At 48.5% G+C, this 16,649-nt stretch overlaps 1 protein-coding gene across 1 annotated transcript in view; it reads left to right on the top strand.

Moving 5' to 3' along the window:
- LOC306918011 (uncharacterized protein) overlaps positions 1-16,271 on the top strand; it is a 22,502-nt gene extending 6,231 nt beyond the window's left edge. Inside the window, exons 7-18 of the mRNA XM_079530909.1 lie at positions 1-31; positions 150-243; positions 344-411; positions 528-617; positions 711-842; positions 1,542-1,595; positions 2,550-2,645; positions 2,812-2,868; positions 3,212-3,331; positions 3,845-3,898; positions 5,662-5,796; positions 5,958-16,271. The exon at positions 1-31 is cut by the window's left edge and continues 110 nt beyond it. Coding sequence (XP_079387035.1) covers positions 1-31; positions 150-243; positions 344-411; positions 528-617; positions 711-842; positions 1,542-1,595; positions 2,550-2,645; positions 2,812-2,868; positions 3,212-3,331; positions 3,845-3,898; positions 5,662-5,796; positions 5,958-13,682 — 8,656 coding nt within the window. The 3' untranslated portion in view covers positions 13,683-16,271. The remainder of the gene's footprint in view (positions 32-149; positions 244-343; positions 412-527; positions 618-710; positions 843-1,541; positions 1,596-2,549; positions 2,646-2,811; positions 2,869-3,211; positions 3,332-3,844; positions 3,899-5,661; positions 5,797-5,957) is intronic.
- Positions 16,272-16,649: the final 378 nt, after the last annotated feature.

The following is a 16,649-nucleotide window of genomic DNA, read 5'->3' as shown; positions in this document are numbered from 1 at the left end:
CTTGGTCACCGCACTTGCTCGCTGGGACAATGTAAGTTAATTCTTAGTCAATGTAAGTTAATTCTTTCTATTTTTTTATGTTTCAGTATGTACTGTAATGCCTCAAAGGTGTAGTTTTTTAGGAAGAAGCCTTTTTTTTTTTTTATCAGGTCTGTGTTCTGGACTTCCCTCCCCGTCTGAATGTGGACGTTGAACAGGAAATGTGTTTGCGTCAGGAATTCCAGCGCACGGCGGCCTTCTGCGGTAAATAATAAGAATGCATACCCAACCGCTTATGTCTGTTTACGCTGATCCATGCAATACTGTATTATGATTACTACATCATGTTTATTTTATTTAAAAGGTGTCCGTTACATCAGTGCAGTAGAGGCATTCCCGCTCACACAACTGGACTTGTGGTGCAGAGACAACGTAAGTGGAATGTCATGTGGAGAATCTGCATTATTTGCCGATCATATGAATGCAAAAATTCATATCAGATAGAGGGTAATTGAAATATTTATCTGAATGTGTCTTATGTCTGTCAGGTACACTTGAGCGATGACGGTGGTATGCCAATCCTTGCACAGCTGCTGTCGTCTGCTGTTCACGAACAACTGCAGCTGAGAGCAGACCAGGTCTGAGCATTTTAAATCTGAATGAGTAAAATCTAAGATGGCGGAGTTCCTATTTTCCAGCCTGTAAACGTTTTCCTCTGTTTCTATGCACAGGCCAGTGCTAGGAGGACATCACCTTGCCCACAACGCAAGTCTGTAGCTGTGTTGCCACCAGCACCTGTCAGAAGCGTGTATCCCAGGTCTCTTGTCAGCAAAGAAGTGCACGTACCCCGCTCAGCTGCTGCTGTAAGTAGTCGAATCGTGTCACTGCTTCATGGTAAATATCGTAAATGGAGCATTTCAGAGTCTTGCTCAAGGACACTTTGACATTAACTAGCTACTGTATCCCTGAGTCACTGCTGCCCCTTATTGGTTTGTGACAAGGGATACTCTGTTATCATATTAGTTACTTGCACAAGCAGAGCGCACAAGTAATAGTTTTAGTCCAGTGCTTCGATGCGTATGTCGCCATTTGATATGTATGCGCCGTGCCAGCGTATGACGTAATGACTACTTGTGCTTGATATGGCAGTGGTGTCAGATTACATACATGTATACATAGGGGCATTACCTTTAATCCTCCCGACACTAAAACATATCGTCAACATCAAAAACCAATTACACCCTGGCATTGGGTCCTTTAATCCACATCTTTATTACGTCATCATTGAGAGCTAGTTATACCCTGACGTCATATGCTGCTACGATACATACGCATCAAACGGGGCAAGTAACCACAGTATAACGCTAATCAACTTACAAATTACATATACATAGAGGCATTTCCTTTAATCCACCCGACACTGATCGACATATAAGTCACCAGCGGTCGACAGTACTTGCGCTCTGCTTGCGCACTTACTTGTGTGCAACAAGCAAGTAGGCACTCGACAGAGTGCAGTTCTAGTTTACTTTGTGCTCATCAACCTGCATTTCTCCTTTCAGACCAACCAGCCTACCGTTCCTTGGTCGCAGCAGCAGCAGCAGCAGCAGCAGCAGGTTTGTCATCTTTAACCACTGAAACCCTGTATTGTTTTATGGTGGGGAAGACCTGCCCAGTTCAGTGGGCACACCCCATGATGAACAATACTGTATCTGCCTGTGTTGGCAGTACACACTTACTTACGTACTGAATGTTCCAAAGGTTTCCTTATCTTAACATTGATCAACAATACCTGACCACAGTACCTCATTAAAGCAGGTGTGATTCCTGCCTTGATATGTACGACTCGGTACTATAACCAGTTGAGATGAGTGGGAAAAGAGCTGCAAGCTCGTACGGTGTCACAGATGTAAGACAATATGAGCTTGTAGATCTGCTATTTTTGAATAGCCAAAGCACAAATGTTACACAGATGTAGTCTAGTGTTTAATTAAAGGCTGGAGGGTTGATCTAATCCTAAACTCCAAACCACACCAATGGGTCGCCAGGCAACGCCTTGCAACCAAATGATTGCAAGTAGACACATGTAGTTGCAAGCCACCATGGAATTGAAACGCTTGGGTTGACAATGTGCCAATGTGCAACAGGCCATATCACACCAACCTTGCTTTAATCCCTGTATGCATGTGTTTAACCCATTGTGACCTGAGATCAGATTCTAAAAGTGTCTTCTACATCCTGACAGTTTTCTGAAAAAGTCGTTCTTCGATTTTTCAAAAATAGCAGACCTACAAGCTCATAGCGCTATGAGCTTGTAGAGCTGCTATTTTTCAATAGCTAAAGCATAACATAATGCTAACACCAAAAGGGGTTCCTCCCCAAAATGGGTTAACCAATGGAGTGTATTAGAAATAGGTTGTGACAACCACTACGTTGGACCTGTTGCAACACAGATTTCCATGTATTCAGAAATAGGTTTCTTTGACATAGAAGGTTTCCATTTGACAACAGTATTATTGCGGTGTATGATTTAATGCATGGTCACATTTCCTTTCTCTTTTCATCCACAGGTGGACTTGCCAGAGAGTTCCATCCCACTCAACCCTGTCTGGTTTAGCCCTAGCATCTTGGATGCAATGAATGTGGCTGCTCCATCAGGTGGAAAGGTAATTTCATTGAAAAGTTTACATTGTTTTGCGTCTTTGTGTTTTAATGTACACGCATCTAAATAAGTAAAAGGTACACACAGGGTTTGCAGTGTCCACTGTTTGACATTATAAATGTATTGGACAATGTTTGACTATGCATCATTAGCTCTGTTTGTATACACAGGTCAGTCCTAGGACATCACACCGCGAGGTGAGAGTGCCTCATTCACCCGTTGCCACGGTAAGGAGTTTGTAACTTGTAACTCCGACACTGTTTAGTTTTAGCCACAGTCATGTTTTATCATTGTTGTATCATAGTTCAACAAACACAAAATCTCACTTCTGTGAAGTGAAGGGCGCTCTAATCATCCATCATCATTCATCATGTCATTATGGCCAATCACAATATGCGTCCTCACTTTTGTCTTCAATGGTTGTGTTGCTTTTTAGCTAGTGTCGTGTATTACAACTATTATGTGTATGTGTATGTATTATGTGTATGTGTATTACAACTATTCCACAATCTGCAAATGCTAAATGAGTCTGAAACTACACCTGCATCATTAGCTCCGTTTGTATTACAGGTCAGTCGTAGGCCATCGCCCTCCACCTCTCCAGTGACACCACTGCCCGTCAGAAGCGTGTCTCCGAGAGTTATTGTCAGCCGTCAGATCAGCAGACCAGCTCGTTCACCTGTTGCCACAGTAAGGAGTTTGTAACCTGTAACTGTGACGGTTGCATGTGTTTGGTCCGACGTACTAACAGCCCGACAGGCATAAGTCTGACGACCCTACCCCAACCCCTAAACCTAACCTCACAGGAAGCCACGGGTTAGTTTGAACCTGCCACGCATGTCGGGGGCCACGGGTTAGTTTTAACCTAGACTGGAACTCATCTATGCTTTCTATGGCATAGGCAGCTCCCGGCAGGATCCGCCAGGAGAAACTAGACGCAGCTGCAGGACATGAGACTAATTAATTAGGGAGAGAGAGAGGAGTGTGTGCGTGTCAATTTAACAAAGGTGCAGACACATTTTTAACCTGATACATGTTAGTTTTGACCTACCACGCATGTCAGTAGCCACGGGTTAGTTGCAATCGACAACGCATGTTGTGGGACTAATGCCTGTCGTTCTGTTAGTATGTCTGAACAACATATATTTTTATTTAGTTATTTACTTTTATACATCAAACTGCATGTCTTATTTCTCATTACAGACGAGCCAGCCTAGTGTGCAGTCTACTACAAGGGGGCTCGTTCGGGAGCAGCAGGTTTGTCATGTTTTATCATAGTTATGTAAAAACAAAATCACACTTGTCTGAAGTGAGTGGCACTCTAATCAGTTGTTGCGTTTGCATAGAGTAGCCCAGGTGAAAATTATACTTTGTTAATGATTCAAGGTCAAGTTGACCACCTCTCACACACGCGCGCGCACACGCACGCACACACATGCACACACATGCATGCACTCTGTCTTCCTATTGGCCGGCCTTTACAGAGCCATAACTTTGGTTTGCAACATGCTACAGCCTCGCAATTTGGTCCATAGATGTAGACCACCAATAGGAACGGAGCTGTACTTGCTTAAGCCCCGCCCCCTCTGTATTCCTATTGGCTGGCCTTTACACAGCTATAACCACCAATGGGAATGAGCTGTACTTTTTGCTTAAGCCCCGCCCCCTCTGTCTTCATGTTAGAATGCCAGCATGCTAGCATGTTGGGATGTTAGCATTAGCATGTTAGCATTAACATGTTGGCACATTAGCACATGTTGGCACATTAGCTTGTTAGCATGTTAGCATGTTAGCATTGGCATGTTAGCATTAGCATGTTGGCACTAGCATGTTAGCATGTTAGCATTAGCACGTTAGCACATGTTAGCATTAGCATGTTAGCACATTAGCACATGTTAGCATTAGCATGTTAACATGTTAGCATTAGCTTGTTAGCATGTTAGCATTAACATTAGCATGTTAGCATGTTAACATTAGCATGTTAGCACATGTTATCATTAGCACGTTAGCACATGTTAGCATGTTAGCATGTTAGCATTAGCTTGTTAGCATGTTAGCACTAGCATGTTAGCATTAGCTTGTTAGCATGTTAGCACTAGCATGTTAGCATTATCATGCTAGCATTATTATGTTAGCATTATCATGCTAGCATGTTAGCATGTTGGCATTAGCATGTTAGCATTATTATGTTAGCATTATCATGCTAGCATGTTGGCATTAGCATGTTGGCATTAGCATGTTAGCATTATTATGTTAGCATTATCATGCTAGCATGTTGGCATTAGCATGTTAGCATTAGCATGTTAGCATGATAGCACTAGCATGTTAGCATGCTAGCACTAGCATGTTAGCATTAGCATGTTAGCATTAGCATGTTAGCATTAGCATGTTAGCACATGTTAGCATTAGCATGTTAGCACATTAACGCATGTTAGCATTAGCATTTAGCATTAGCATGTTAGCATTAGCATTAGCATTTAGCATTAGCATGTTAGCATTAGCATGTTAGCACTAGCATGTTAGCACTAGCATGTTATCATGCACGTTATCATTAGCATGTTAGCACTAGCATGTTAACACTAGCATGTTAACATGCATGCTAGCATTAGCATGTTAGCATGCATGTTAGCACTAGCATGTTATCATGCATGCTAGCATTAGCATGTTAGCATTATTATGTTAGCATTATCATGTTAGCATTAGCATGTTAGCATGATAGCACTAGCATGTTAGCATGATAGCACTAGCATGTTAGCACTAGCATGTTAGCATTGGCATGTTAGCATTGGTATGTTAGCACTAGCATGTTAGCATTAGCATGTTAACATTAGCATGTTAGCACATTAGCACATGTTAGCATTATCATGTTAGCATGTTAGCATTATAATTTTTGCCTTAGCATGTTAGCATCAGCATGTTAGAATTAGCATGTCAACATGCTAACATGCATGCTAACATGCAGCCAATATTATATTACCATTATCATTGATGTGTATGATTTGACGTACTTTGCTCCACAGGTGGACTTGGCTGAGTGTTCCATCCGACCAGATCCTGTGTCTTTTCCCCGTGACTTCTCAGATGCGATGGATGCTGCCGTCCGATCCCATGTTTCCAGCTATGTGGGTCGCCCAGCTATTCCACGTGGCAGCGAGGTAATTTGGATGCAATGTTTATGTTGACATTGAAGCGTTTTAAAAAGTTTCTCTCCCTTTCTGACCCAGATAAATTGGTAAAATCTAAGAATGTTTATACTGTCCAAGAGGCGCTATGTCAAATGGTGATGAAACGGTTTGTGTGCTCTTGCTTACATCAGATGTCCCCTGTTGAACGTCGGGAGAAGAGTGCGGTGAGGCAGAGTCAGCAGCCTGTGCAGTCAGTGAGGGCAAGCATCTGTCAAGCGGACATAACCTACATCAACCCCTATAAGCCTTGGCTAGGCAAGTTGAACAGTCAGTGCACCTGCATGGCGCTCACCTTTCTGGCTTTCCACACTGATGGAGTGCGTTTCGACACATCCTCCCTTGACAAAGTGCTTTATCAGGGAGATGATCTCTACAAAGACAATATACGCCACCTTTTTGTGGAAAACCATGAAGCAAAGCTTACGTTCAGGAATCTGACCATAGAGGAGATGCCAAAACAGGTTGTCGTTGAGAGCAATTTCTACAGTGTCAATATGTGGTATGTGAAAGTTGGTTATGTGAACCCATCAGCCAAACACCACACTAACATACCTAAGGATATGCTGTTTCTGGAGCAGGAACTGAAGTGCCTGTCGCAAGAGGTCACCCGTGCTTTCCTGATTGTAAGTCCCGAATGCTTTGCAGTGTTCCGTGACACATCAGGACGTTATGGCGTTTTTGACTCCCATTCGAGATCTGCGACAGGTTTGCCGATGCCTGAAGGAAAAGCTATTCTACTGACGTTCCAAGATCTGAGTGGTTTGGTCCGCCACTTTGACATGCTTTTCAAAGAGCGTTCTCCTTTAGCGCGGTATGAGTTTGTGCCTGTTTCATTTGACCATCACTCCAGCGACGCTCCTGGACCGTCAACAAATGTGACACGTGCGCAAGCTCCTGCAACAATCGACCATGGCTCCAGCGAGATTGCTGCAACGTCAACAAGTGTGACAAGCACACCAGCTACTGCAGCAATCGACCATGTCTCCAGCAAGACTCCTGCACCGTCAACAAATGTGACAATTAGAGCAGCAGTACCAACAGTGCAGAGCAACAGGTGGCATGCAAAGCAGGGTCTGCAGCGAGCGCCACAATTGGTGAGTGCCACTATGTGTCAAGGTGACATACGCACCAATCCTGAGTCAGAGAGGTCAAACACTCAGTGCACCTGCATGGCTCTCACCTTTCTTGCCTACCACAATGAGGGAGTTGGTTTTGACACGGCCTGCCTTGACAAAGTGCTTGTCCAGGGAGATGTTCTCTACGAAGACACAATACAGCATCTGCATTTGGACAATACGCATCAGTCAGATCTCTTGACCATGGAGCAGTTGCCAAATCGGGTCTTCGGCGAGAACAGTGTTTACACCGTTCGCATGGACATGTCAGACCTGAAAGTTGGTCCCTTGAACAAAACAAAAGGAAAGAATTACTCCCTTGCCAAACAGCTGCAGTGCCTGTCAAATGATCTCACCCATGCAGTGTTGATGGTTCATCCTGAATGCTTTGCAGTGTTTCGGGACAGATCAGGACGCTACGGGTTGTTTGATTCACACTCAAGAAATGACTGGGGTATGCCAATATCTGGAGGAAAAGCAATTATGTTGACTTTCCAAAACGTGACTGACTTGGCCTGCCACTTGCGCCTGGTCCTCAAAGGCCGTCCTACTCATGCGTCATATGAGCTCTTGCCTGTTGTCTTTGAAATTGACCAGACACCAGTGGCACCACCTCACAGTGTGCCCTCCCTTGACCACGGCTCCAGTGAGGCACCAGCGGCACCACCTCACAGTGTGCCCTTCTTTGACCACGGCTCCAGTGAGACTCCAGAATATCATCTTTCCAAACTAAATAAAGCAAGGCGAATAAAGAATCAGCGGAAACTTGTGCAGAAACAGCATGAGTACAAGAATGAATCCAGGACCACACGCTGGCTCACTGATGCTGGATTCCGTGAAACACATAAAGCCTTCATGAAAAACTATTGGAAAAAGAGATTGAACACTGATGCTGATTTTCGTGAATCACACAAAAAGAAGCAGAACAACAGATGGAGCACCGATGCTGTTTTCCGTGAATCACACAAACAGAAGCATAACAACAGATGGAGCACCGATGCTGTTTTCCGTGAATCACGCAAAAAGAAGCAGAACAACAGATGGAGCACCGATGCGGTTTTCCCTGAATCACGCAAAAAGAAGCAGAACAACAGATGGAGCACCGATGCGGTTTTCCGTGAATCACGCAAAAAGAAGCAGAACAACAGATGGAGCACCGATGCGGTTTTCCGTGAATCACACAAAAAGAAGCAGAACAACAGATGGAGCACCGATGCTGTTTTCCGTGAATCACACAAACAGAAGCACCATCAAAGATATCACAATGACGCTGAATTCAGGCGGCGCCATATACAACTGTGCACCAAGAACAAGATGGAGAGACTCGCAGCAGATACTATACTCCGTATCCACCACAAGTTGCAGTGTGCTATGAGACTAAAGAGGAAATCCATACATATTGCAAACCGCCAGTCTCTACGTGAAATGGAAGCTCTTATGAAAGTTCACATGTCGAAATTCCGAGAACGGATTCAATTAGGGCCCACATTTGTTTGTACGGTGTGCCACAGAGTTTTGTTCGGCAATCAGGTCCTATGGTGCAACAGGGCAAAGTACCTCAAATTAAACCCACACCTGGTAACTGCTTGCTTGACAGCCAAGTATGTGCACATATGTGACTGTGAATGCTCAGCCCCGTGTGACGTTGCAAATGAGAGAAAACAGGAGTATATCTGCTACAGCTGTGACGACAACCTAACAAAAGGGAGGATGCCATGCATAGCAGCTGCTAATAAGCTGGAACCAGCACCCATTCCCCTAGAGCTGCAACTGTTGAATTACCTGGAAAGGCAGCTAATCGCAAAGTACATACCCTTTGCTAAAATTATTTCGTTGCCGAAAGGACGGCAAAGGGCAGTGCATGGTCCAGTTGTGTGTGTACCGTCGGAAGTGGAAGCCACGGTGAATGCTCTGCCGAGGTCCAGACATGAAGACCAGCTGTTGCAGGTTAAGCTGAAGCGGAACATCAAGTACAAGGGATATCAGCACTTCCACACGGTGAACATGACAGATGTGCTGGCGGCACTGAGGAAACTGAAAGTGACTCATCCGGAATACCGTGACATAGTCATTAATGATAATGCCACGTTTGACCGCCTCCAGGATGAACTGTCAGTCGATGAGGAAGATGCACAAGAGGCTGTGTCACCTGTTGCTGACACAACAGGTGAACAGCCGTCTAGCGAACAGGAGGAACTTAGACCCGGTCTGATCTTTGACTCTTGCATGCAGCCTCCTGACATCGCACAGGAAATCCTATCGTACGGTGAGGGGGTATTCAGCATCGCTCCAGCCCAAGGAAACAGACCTGTGGGTATTTTCACCGTCCCCAAGCTTGAAAGCATGGCCTTTCCCGTGCAGTTCTCAACCGGAGAGAATACATTAGATGAGGTCAGAGACATCAAATTGTCCCCAAGTAGGTACTTCAATGCGAGGCTCCTTTCTGTCGATACCCGCTTTGCCACCGACCAAACCTACCTCTTCTTTGCGCAGTTTGTGACAGAAACGCAGCAGGCTACCAACAGCATGTCCATCCAGACGCGGAAGGGGAAAAGATATACCAGGGACGGAAGAACGCTGTCAAACAAAATGCTTCAGGACAAAAACGAGGTAGTGAAGCTCGTCCGTAACAGGGATGCGACGCGCTTCATGCAGCCCCTCAGAGGCACTCCGGCGTTCTGGAGCAGAGCGCTTAAAGATCTCCACGCTATGTGCAGACAGCTCGGAAAGCCCAACTGGTTCATCACATTGAGTGCCGCGGAGATGAGGTGGCCAGAAGTCATTAAGGCCATCAAAGCACAACAAGGTGAACAAGGGGACTTCTCAGAGCTAGACTGGGTTGCAAAATGCGACATTCTCCGGAGCAACCCTGTCACTCTCATGCGATTGTTTGAAAAGAGAGTGGACGCAGCCGTCGCTTTTTTGCTGTCGCCTGCACATCCAGTCGGTAAAGTGGAGGATTACTTCTATCGCGTGGAGTTCCAGGCTCGTGGTAGCCCTCACATACACATGATGGTTTGGGTCAAGAATGCACCAGATGCTGAGGATCCTGGTGTTGACGACTTCATAAACAAGTACGTCAGTTGCAGGATGCCTGACCAGTATGCAGACCCCGAGCTCCACAAAATCGTGTCTGAAGTTCAAGTTCACAGCCGGAACCACTCCAGGTCATGCAAGAAAGGAAATGTGACTTGTCGATTTGGGTTCCCCAAACTACCCATGGACGAAACTATCATCGCACTTCCTCGTCTCCTGTCCTCAGATGATGACGATGACGGTCAGAAAGACAACAGCGGCAGTGGCCAGAAAGCTAAAGGCAAAAGGCGAAAAGGCTCGCGGAAAGAGACATTGAAACAAAAGGAGGCCAAGGAAAAGCTGGCACCACTGAGAGACATGCTCAATGACCCTGAAGCCTCATTCAGGGATTTGCCAGAACTGCTCAAGAAATGCAACCTTACTCGGGGGCGGTATCTGCAATTTGTCTTTGACCTTAGCACTGTACCGCAAGTTCACCTGAGGCGTCATCCTGATGAGTGCTGGATAAATGCGTACAATCCCCATCTGCTGCGAGTGTGGGACGCCAACATGGACATCCAGTATATACTAGATGATGCATCTTGTGCCCAGTACATGATGGCTTACGTGGCGAAACCGGAACACGAGATGTCCGAGCTCCTCAGCGCAGTCGTTGCGGACGCGCGCAAGTCTAATCCGGACGCCAAAGAAATGGATGAAATGAAGCACATCATGCACACATACGTTCAGCACAGAGAGGTCAGCGCTCAGGAGTCTGTCGCGCGTGTATGCAGTCTCCCGCTTAAAAAGTGCACGCGTCAGGTCATTTTCCTACAGACCGATGAGGATGGCCTGAGAATGAGTCAGCCCATGAGTAAACTGAAGGAGATGGACCCAGACGCAGAAGATGTGTGGATGTCAGGCATTCCCGAGAAGTACTTGAACAGACCAGACGAGCCGGAGTTCGAATACATGTGTCTTGCTGAGTTTGCGTCCGAATACAGGGTTCTGGCCAGCACAAGCAAATTGCAGAACGCACTGCCCCTGCAGAACGACATGGGGTATGTTCAGAAAAGGACCAACCTTGAAAGAGTCGCCGTTATTCGCTTCACTCGATTCTCCGAGCAGAAAAACAAGGAGAAGTACTACAGAGGGATGCTGAAACTGTACTTTCCACACAGAGCAGACAGGGAACTGAAAGGCGAGACCCATGCCACGTATGAGCAGTTCTACGAACATGATCTTGCCAGGACAAGGATTGGATTCCGCGTCCGTGTGAAGGAGATTGTGGATAAGAACAAGGACTTATATGAAGGGCGGGGGAGAATTGTGGATCAGGTACTGGACACGCTTGCGGAAGAAGGAGCAGTTTTCAATGCGTGGAACACTTTTGCGCCAGAGGTCGAGGTCGACCGTTTGGAGTGCATCAGCCTTCGGAAACCCAGCGATCCCCACGAGCGACAAGAGCGAGACGAGGTTCCCGAATACCAAGTCCATCCCGACGCCAGTAAAGCGATGCCAGTGATCGATGCTCCCGAATTGAGCCCGGACTATGTCAGGAGCATGTACCGGAGCCTCAACGAAACGCAAGCGTCCATCTTCTACACCGTGCGTCAATGGTGTTTGAAGCGCGTCTTGCGTGACGACCCTGAGCCCTTTCTTTATTTCATCTCTGGGGGTGCTGGCTGTGGCAAATCCCATGTCATCAAGTGCATTTATCAGGAGGGTACCAAGATTCTCCGCCAACTGCCCAGTTATCGCAACGAAGCAGACATGACCCAGCCCTTGGTGCTGCTGTCAGCGTTTACCGGCACTGCGGCTTTCAACATCAATGGACGAACCCTGCACTCCTTGCTGAAGCTGCCGAGAAGTTTGAAGGAACAGTATGTTTCACTTGGAAATGCACTGGACGACGTGAGAGGGGTATTGGCCCACGCCGAGATCTTGATCATTGATGAGATATCCATGGTCTCCCAGGAGCTCTTTAACTTTGTCAACTTGCGATTGCAGCAGATCAAGGGCAACAGGAAACCCTTTGGTGGCATGTCTGTCCTCGCAGTTGGAGACTTCTACCAGCTGCCACCCGTTGGTAATAGCAAAGCGCTCTGCATTGTCAACGAGGCTGTGCCAGGTGTCTGGGCAGATTTTCAGATGGTCGACCTTACCGAGATCATGCGTCAGAAAGATGATCTCATTTTCGCCGAACTCTTGAACAGGCTGAGAGTAAAGGGGAAGGCGGACGCTCTGAGTGCCCACGACAGTTGTCTGCTCGCACAGGCTGTGGCTGAAAGCAAAGACTGCCCACGTGATGTCCTTCATATCTTTGCGACAAACAAGGAGGTCGATGCCCACAACGATGTGGTCATCACCGAGCTCGGCACCCAGATTTCCACGATTCAAGCTCAAGATTATCGGAAGTACGGAAACTCCGAAGACATGACGCCGCTGGTCTGTCCCTTCAGAGGCAACTCGAGGGAGTTGCCGTCAACCTTCCAAGCTGCTGAAGGAGCGCGAGTCATGGTCATCAGGAATCTAGACGTTGAAGATGGGATGGTAAACGGGACCTTTGGAACAATAGCCAACATTGTCACAACCACTGCAAACGGGCAGACCGTTGTGGATTTGCTTGGCCTCCAACTGGACAATCCCACGGCAGGTCGGACGTTCCGCAGGAAGATTCAAGGGCCAACTGATGACCTGGTGTACATCGAAAGGTTTGAGGAGAGACTGACCAAATCAACGGTGGTGCGACGGCAGTTTCCCATCAAACTTGCCTTTGGGTGTACAGCCCACAAAGTGCAAGGCATGACCATGGATTATGCAGTGGTGTCTCTGAAGCACATCTTTCAACCCGGAATGGCCTATGTCGCCCTGAGCCGAACAACCTCCCTTCAAGGGCTCAAAATCACAGACTTCAACGAGAAGAAGATTTATGCCAACCCAGACATAAAGGCGGCAATGGAGAGCATGACTCGTGCTTCGTTCCAAATGACGAGACCACTGTTGCACTTTGTCAAGTCAGCAGACAACATCGGCCCGACGTTGACCATCGTGCATCACAACGCACAGGGGCTAATGTCGCACATTGGGGACGTGAAAGCGCACCACGAATTCAGACACGCCGATGTGTTGTGCATGACAGAGACCCATTTGACTGGATCCTCCGTTCCCCCTGGCATCGAGCTGGAGGGATACCATGTGTTTGCACGCAACAGACACGTGTCGTACACCAACACTAAGGACATTGCTACAGAAAGGGGAGGTGGAGTCGCGGTCTACTACAGAAGTAGTCTTCTAGCAGACGCCCGGAGGGCCGTTCACAATGTCACCGATCTCGAGTTTGCAGTCGTCAGAGTTGAGGCCCCAGTCAAAGCGCTCATAGCCACTGTCTACAGACCCCCCAAATACAGGAAAAGCGCCTTTTGTCTCAACCTTGGCCGCCTCTTGGAATCCTTGGCCTTGATGGACTGCCAGCCTGTTGTTGTCTGTGGAGACTTCAATGAGGACCTGCTCAAGACGGACCGGAAACTAGTTAAGGAGGAGTTTGAGTCCAAAGGCTACAGCCAGCTGATCTCCACTGCAACAACCGAAAATAATACCCTGATTGATCACATCTACATATCACAACCAGGGTATTGCCTTCAGTCGGGTGTACTGCACACATACTACAGTTATCACGATGCCGTCTACTGCGTGTTGACTTCAAGCCAGCCATCAGCATGCTAAATGACCCATCCGCCTCGCCTGTCAGTCACATGCCAGCAAGCCCACGACAGCCGTCAACATGAAAGCCAGCCATCAGCCGTCCATCAGCCTGCCACCGTAAAGCTCGACGACAGCTGAGGGACAAACGTGAAGACCCAAGGGATCTCTAGGCCGTCCACAGATGAGACCTCCATTGTCAACCCCAGTCATCCGGGTTCTCCATACATCTGGCCAGTTCGTTCCATATTTCCTTTCACCATAAGCCAGCCAATCAGCATGCCAAATGACCCATCCACCAGTCAGTCACATGCCAGCAAGCCCACCCGACAGCCTGTCGGTCAGCCGTCCAAATCGGAAGACCCAAGGGATCTCTAGGTCTCCATCGTCACTCCCAGTCATCCGGGTTCTCCATACATCTGGCCAGTTTGTTCCCCATATTGCCTTTCACCATGCGCTGGCTCATACTACAGTTATCACGATGCCATATACTGCGTGTTGACTTCAAGCCAGCCATCAGCATCCCAAACGACCCATCCGCCAGTCAGTCACATGCCAGCAAGCCCACCCGACAGCCTGTCGGTCACATGACAGCCAGCCATCAGCCTGCCACCGTAAAGCTCAACGACCCATCCACCTGTCAGTCACATGCCAGCAAGCCCACCCGACAGCCTGTCGGTCACATGACAGCCAGCCATCAGCCTGCCACCGTAAAGCTCTCCGTAAAGCTGCCACCGTAAAGCTCTCCATCGTCACTCCCAGTCATCCGGGTTCTCCATACATCTGGCCAGTTTGTTCCCCATATTGCCTTTCACCATGCGCTGGCTCATACTACAGTTATCACGATGCCATATACTGCGTGTTGACTTCAAGCCAGCCATCAGCATCCCAAACGACCCATCCGCCAGTCAGTCACATGCCAGCAAGCCCACCCGACAGCCAGCCATCAGCCTGCCACCGTAAAGCTCAACGACCCATCCACCTGTCAGTCACATGCCAGCAAGCCCACCCGACAGCCTGTCGGTCACATGACAGCCAGCCATCAGCCTGCCACCGTAAAGCTCAACGACAGCTGAGGAACAAATGAAGTACTGCGTGTTGACATCAAGCCAGCCGTCAGCATGCCAAACGACCCATCCGCCTGTCAGTCACATGCCAGCAAGCCCTTCCGACAGCCTGTCGGTCACATGACAGCCAGCCATCAGCCGTCCAAATCGGAAGACCCAAGGGATCTCTAGGTCTCCATCGTCACTCCCAGTCATCCGGGTTCTCCATACATCTGGCCAGTTTGTTCCCCATATTGCCTTTCACCATGCGCTGGCTCATACTACAGTTATCACGATGCCATATACTGCGTGTTGACTTCAAGCCAGCCATCAGCATCCCAAACGACCCATCCGCCAGTCAGTCACATGCCAGCAAGCCCACCCGACAGCCTGTCGGTCACATGACAGCCAGCCATCAGCCTGCCACCGTAAAGCTCAACGACCCATCCACCTGTCAGTCACATGCCAGCAAGCCCACCCGACAGCCTGTCGGTCACATGACAGCCAGCCATCAGCCTGCCACCGTAAAGCTCTCCGTAAAGCTGCCACCGTAAAGCTCTCCATCGTCACTCCCAGTCATCCGGGTTCTCCATACATCTGGCCAGTTTGTTCCCCATATTGCCTTTCACCATGCGCTGGCTCATACTACAGTTATCACGATGCCATATACTGCGTGTTGACTTCAAGCCAGCCATCAGCATCCCAAACGACCCATCCGCCAGTCAGTCACATGCCAGCAAGCCCACCCGACAGCCTGTCGGTCACATGACAGCCAGCCATCAGCCTGCCACCGTAAAGCTCAACGACCCATCCACCTGTCAGTCACATGCCAGCAAGCCCACCCGACAGCCTGTCGGTCACATGACAGCCAGCCATCAGCCTGCCACCGTAAAGCTCTCCGTAAAGCTGCCACCGTAAAGCTCTCCATCGTCACTCCCAGTCATCCGGGTTCTCCATACATCTGGCCAGTTTGTTCCCCATATTGCCTTTCACCATGCGCTGGCTCATACTACAGTTATCACGATGCCATATACTGCGTGTTGACTTCAAGCCAGCCATCAGCATCCCAAACGACCCATCCGCCAGTCAGTCACATGCCAGCAAGCCCACCTGACAGCCAGCCATCAGCCTGCCACCGTAAAGCTCAACGACCCATCCACCTGTCAGTCACATGCCAGCAAGCCCACCCGACAGCCTGTCGGTCACATGACAGCCAGCCATCAGCCTGCCACCGTAAAGCTCAACGACAGCTGAGGAACAAATGAAGTACTGCGTGTTGACATCAAGCCAGCCGTCAGCATGCCAAACGACCCATCCGCCTGTCAGTCACATGCCAGCAAGCCCTTCCGACAGCCTGTCGGTCACATGACAGCCAGCCATCAGCCGTCCAAATCGGAAGACCCAAGGGATCTCTAGGTCTCCATCGTCACTCCCAGTCATCCGGGTTCTCCATACATCTGGCCAGTTTGTTCCCCATATTGCCTTTCACCATGCGCTGGCTCATACTACAGTTATCACGATGCCATATACTGCGTGTTGACTTCAAGCCAGCCATCAGCATCCCAAACGACCCATCCGCCAGTCAGTCACATGCCAGCAAGCCCACCCGACAGCCTGTCAGTCACATCACATCACAGCCAGCCATTAACCGTCCATCAGCCTGCCACCGTAAAGCTCAACGACAGCTGAGGGACAAACGGGAAGACCCAAGGTATCTCTAGGCCGTCCTCAGATGAGCTCTCCATCGTCACTCCCAGTCATCCGGGTTCTCCATACATCTGGCCAGTTCGTTCCCCATATTGCCTTTCACCATGCGCTGGCTGCACTCTCCGCACACTCCATCAGTTCCTCGCCTTGGATGGTGTCCCCCTCCCCCCCCCCCTTGGATCTGTCCTGTGTCTCCCGCCATGTTTGTCCTGTGACCATTCCCACCTCCATGTTTGCA

This window comes from Electrona antarctica (assembly GCF_951216825.1).
Source record: "Electrona antarctica genome assembly, contig: scaffold_40, whole genome shotgun sequence".
NCBI classification, from domain to species: domain Eukaryota; kingdom Metazoa; phylum Chordata; class Actinopteri; order Myctophiformes; family Myctophidae; genus Electrona; species Electrona antarctica.
Note: the sequence above shows the minus strand (reverse complement) of the source record. Positions and strands in the feature narration are given on the sequence as shown.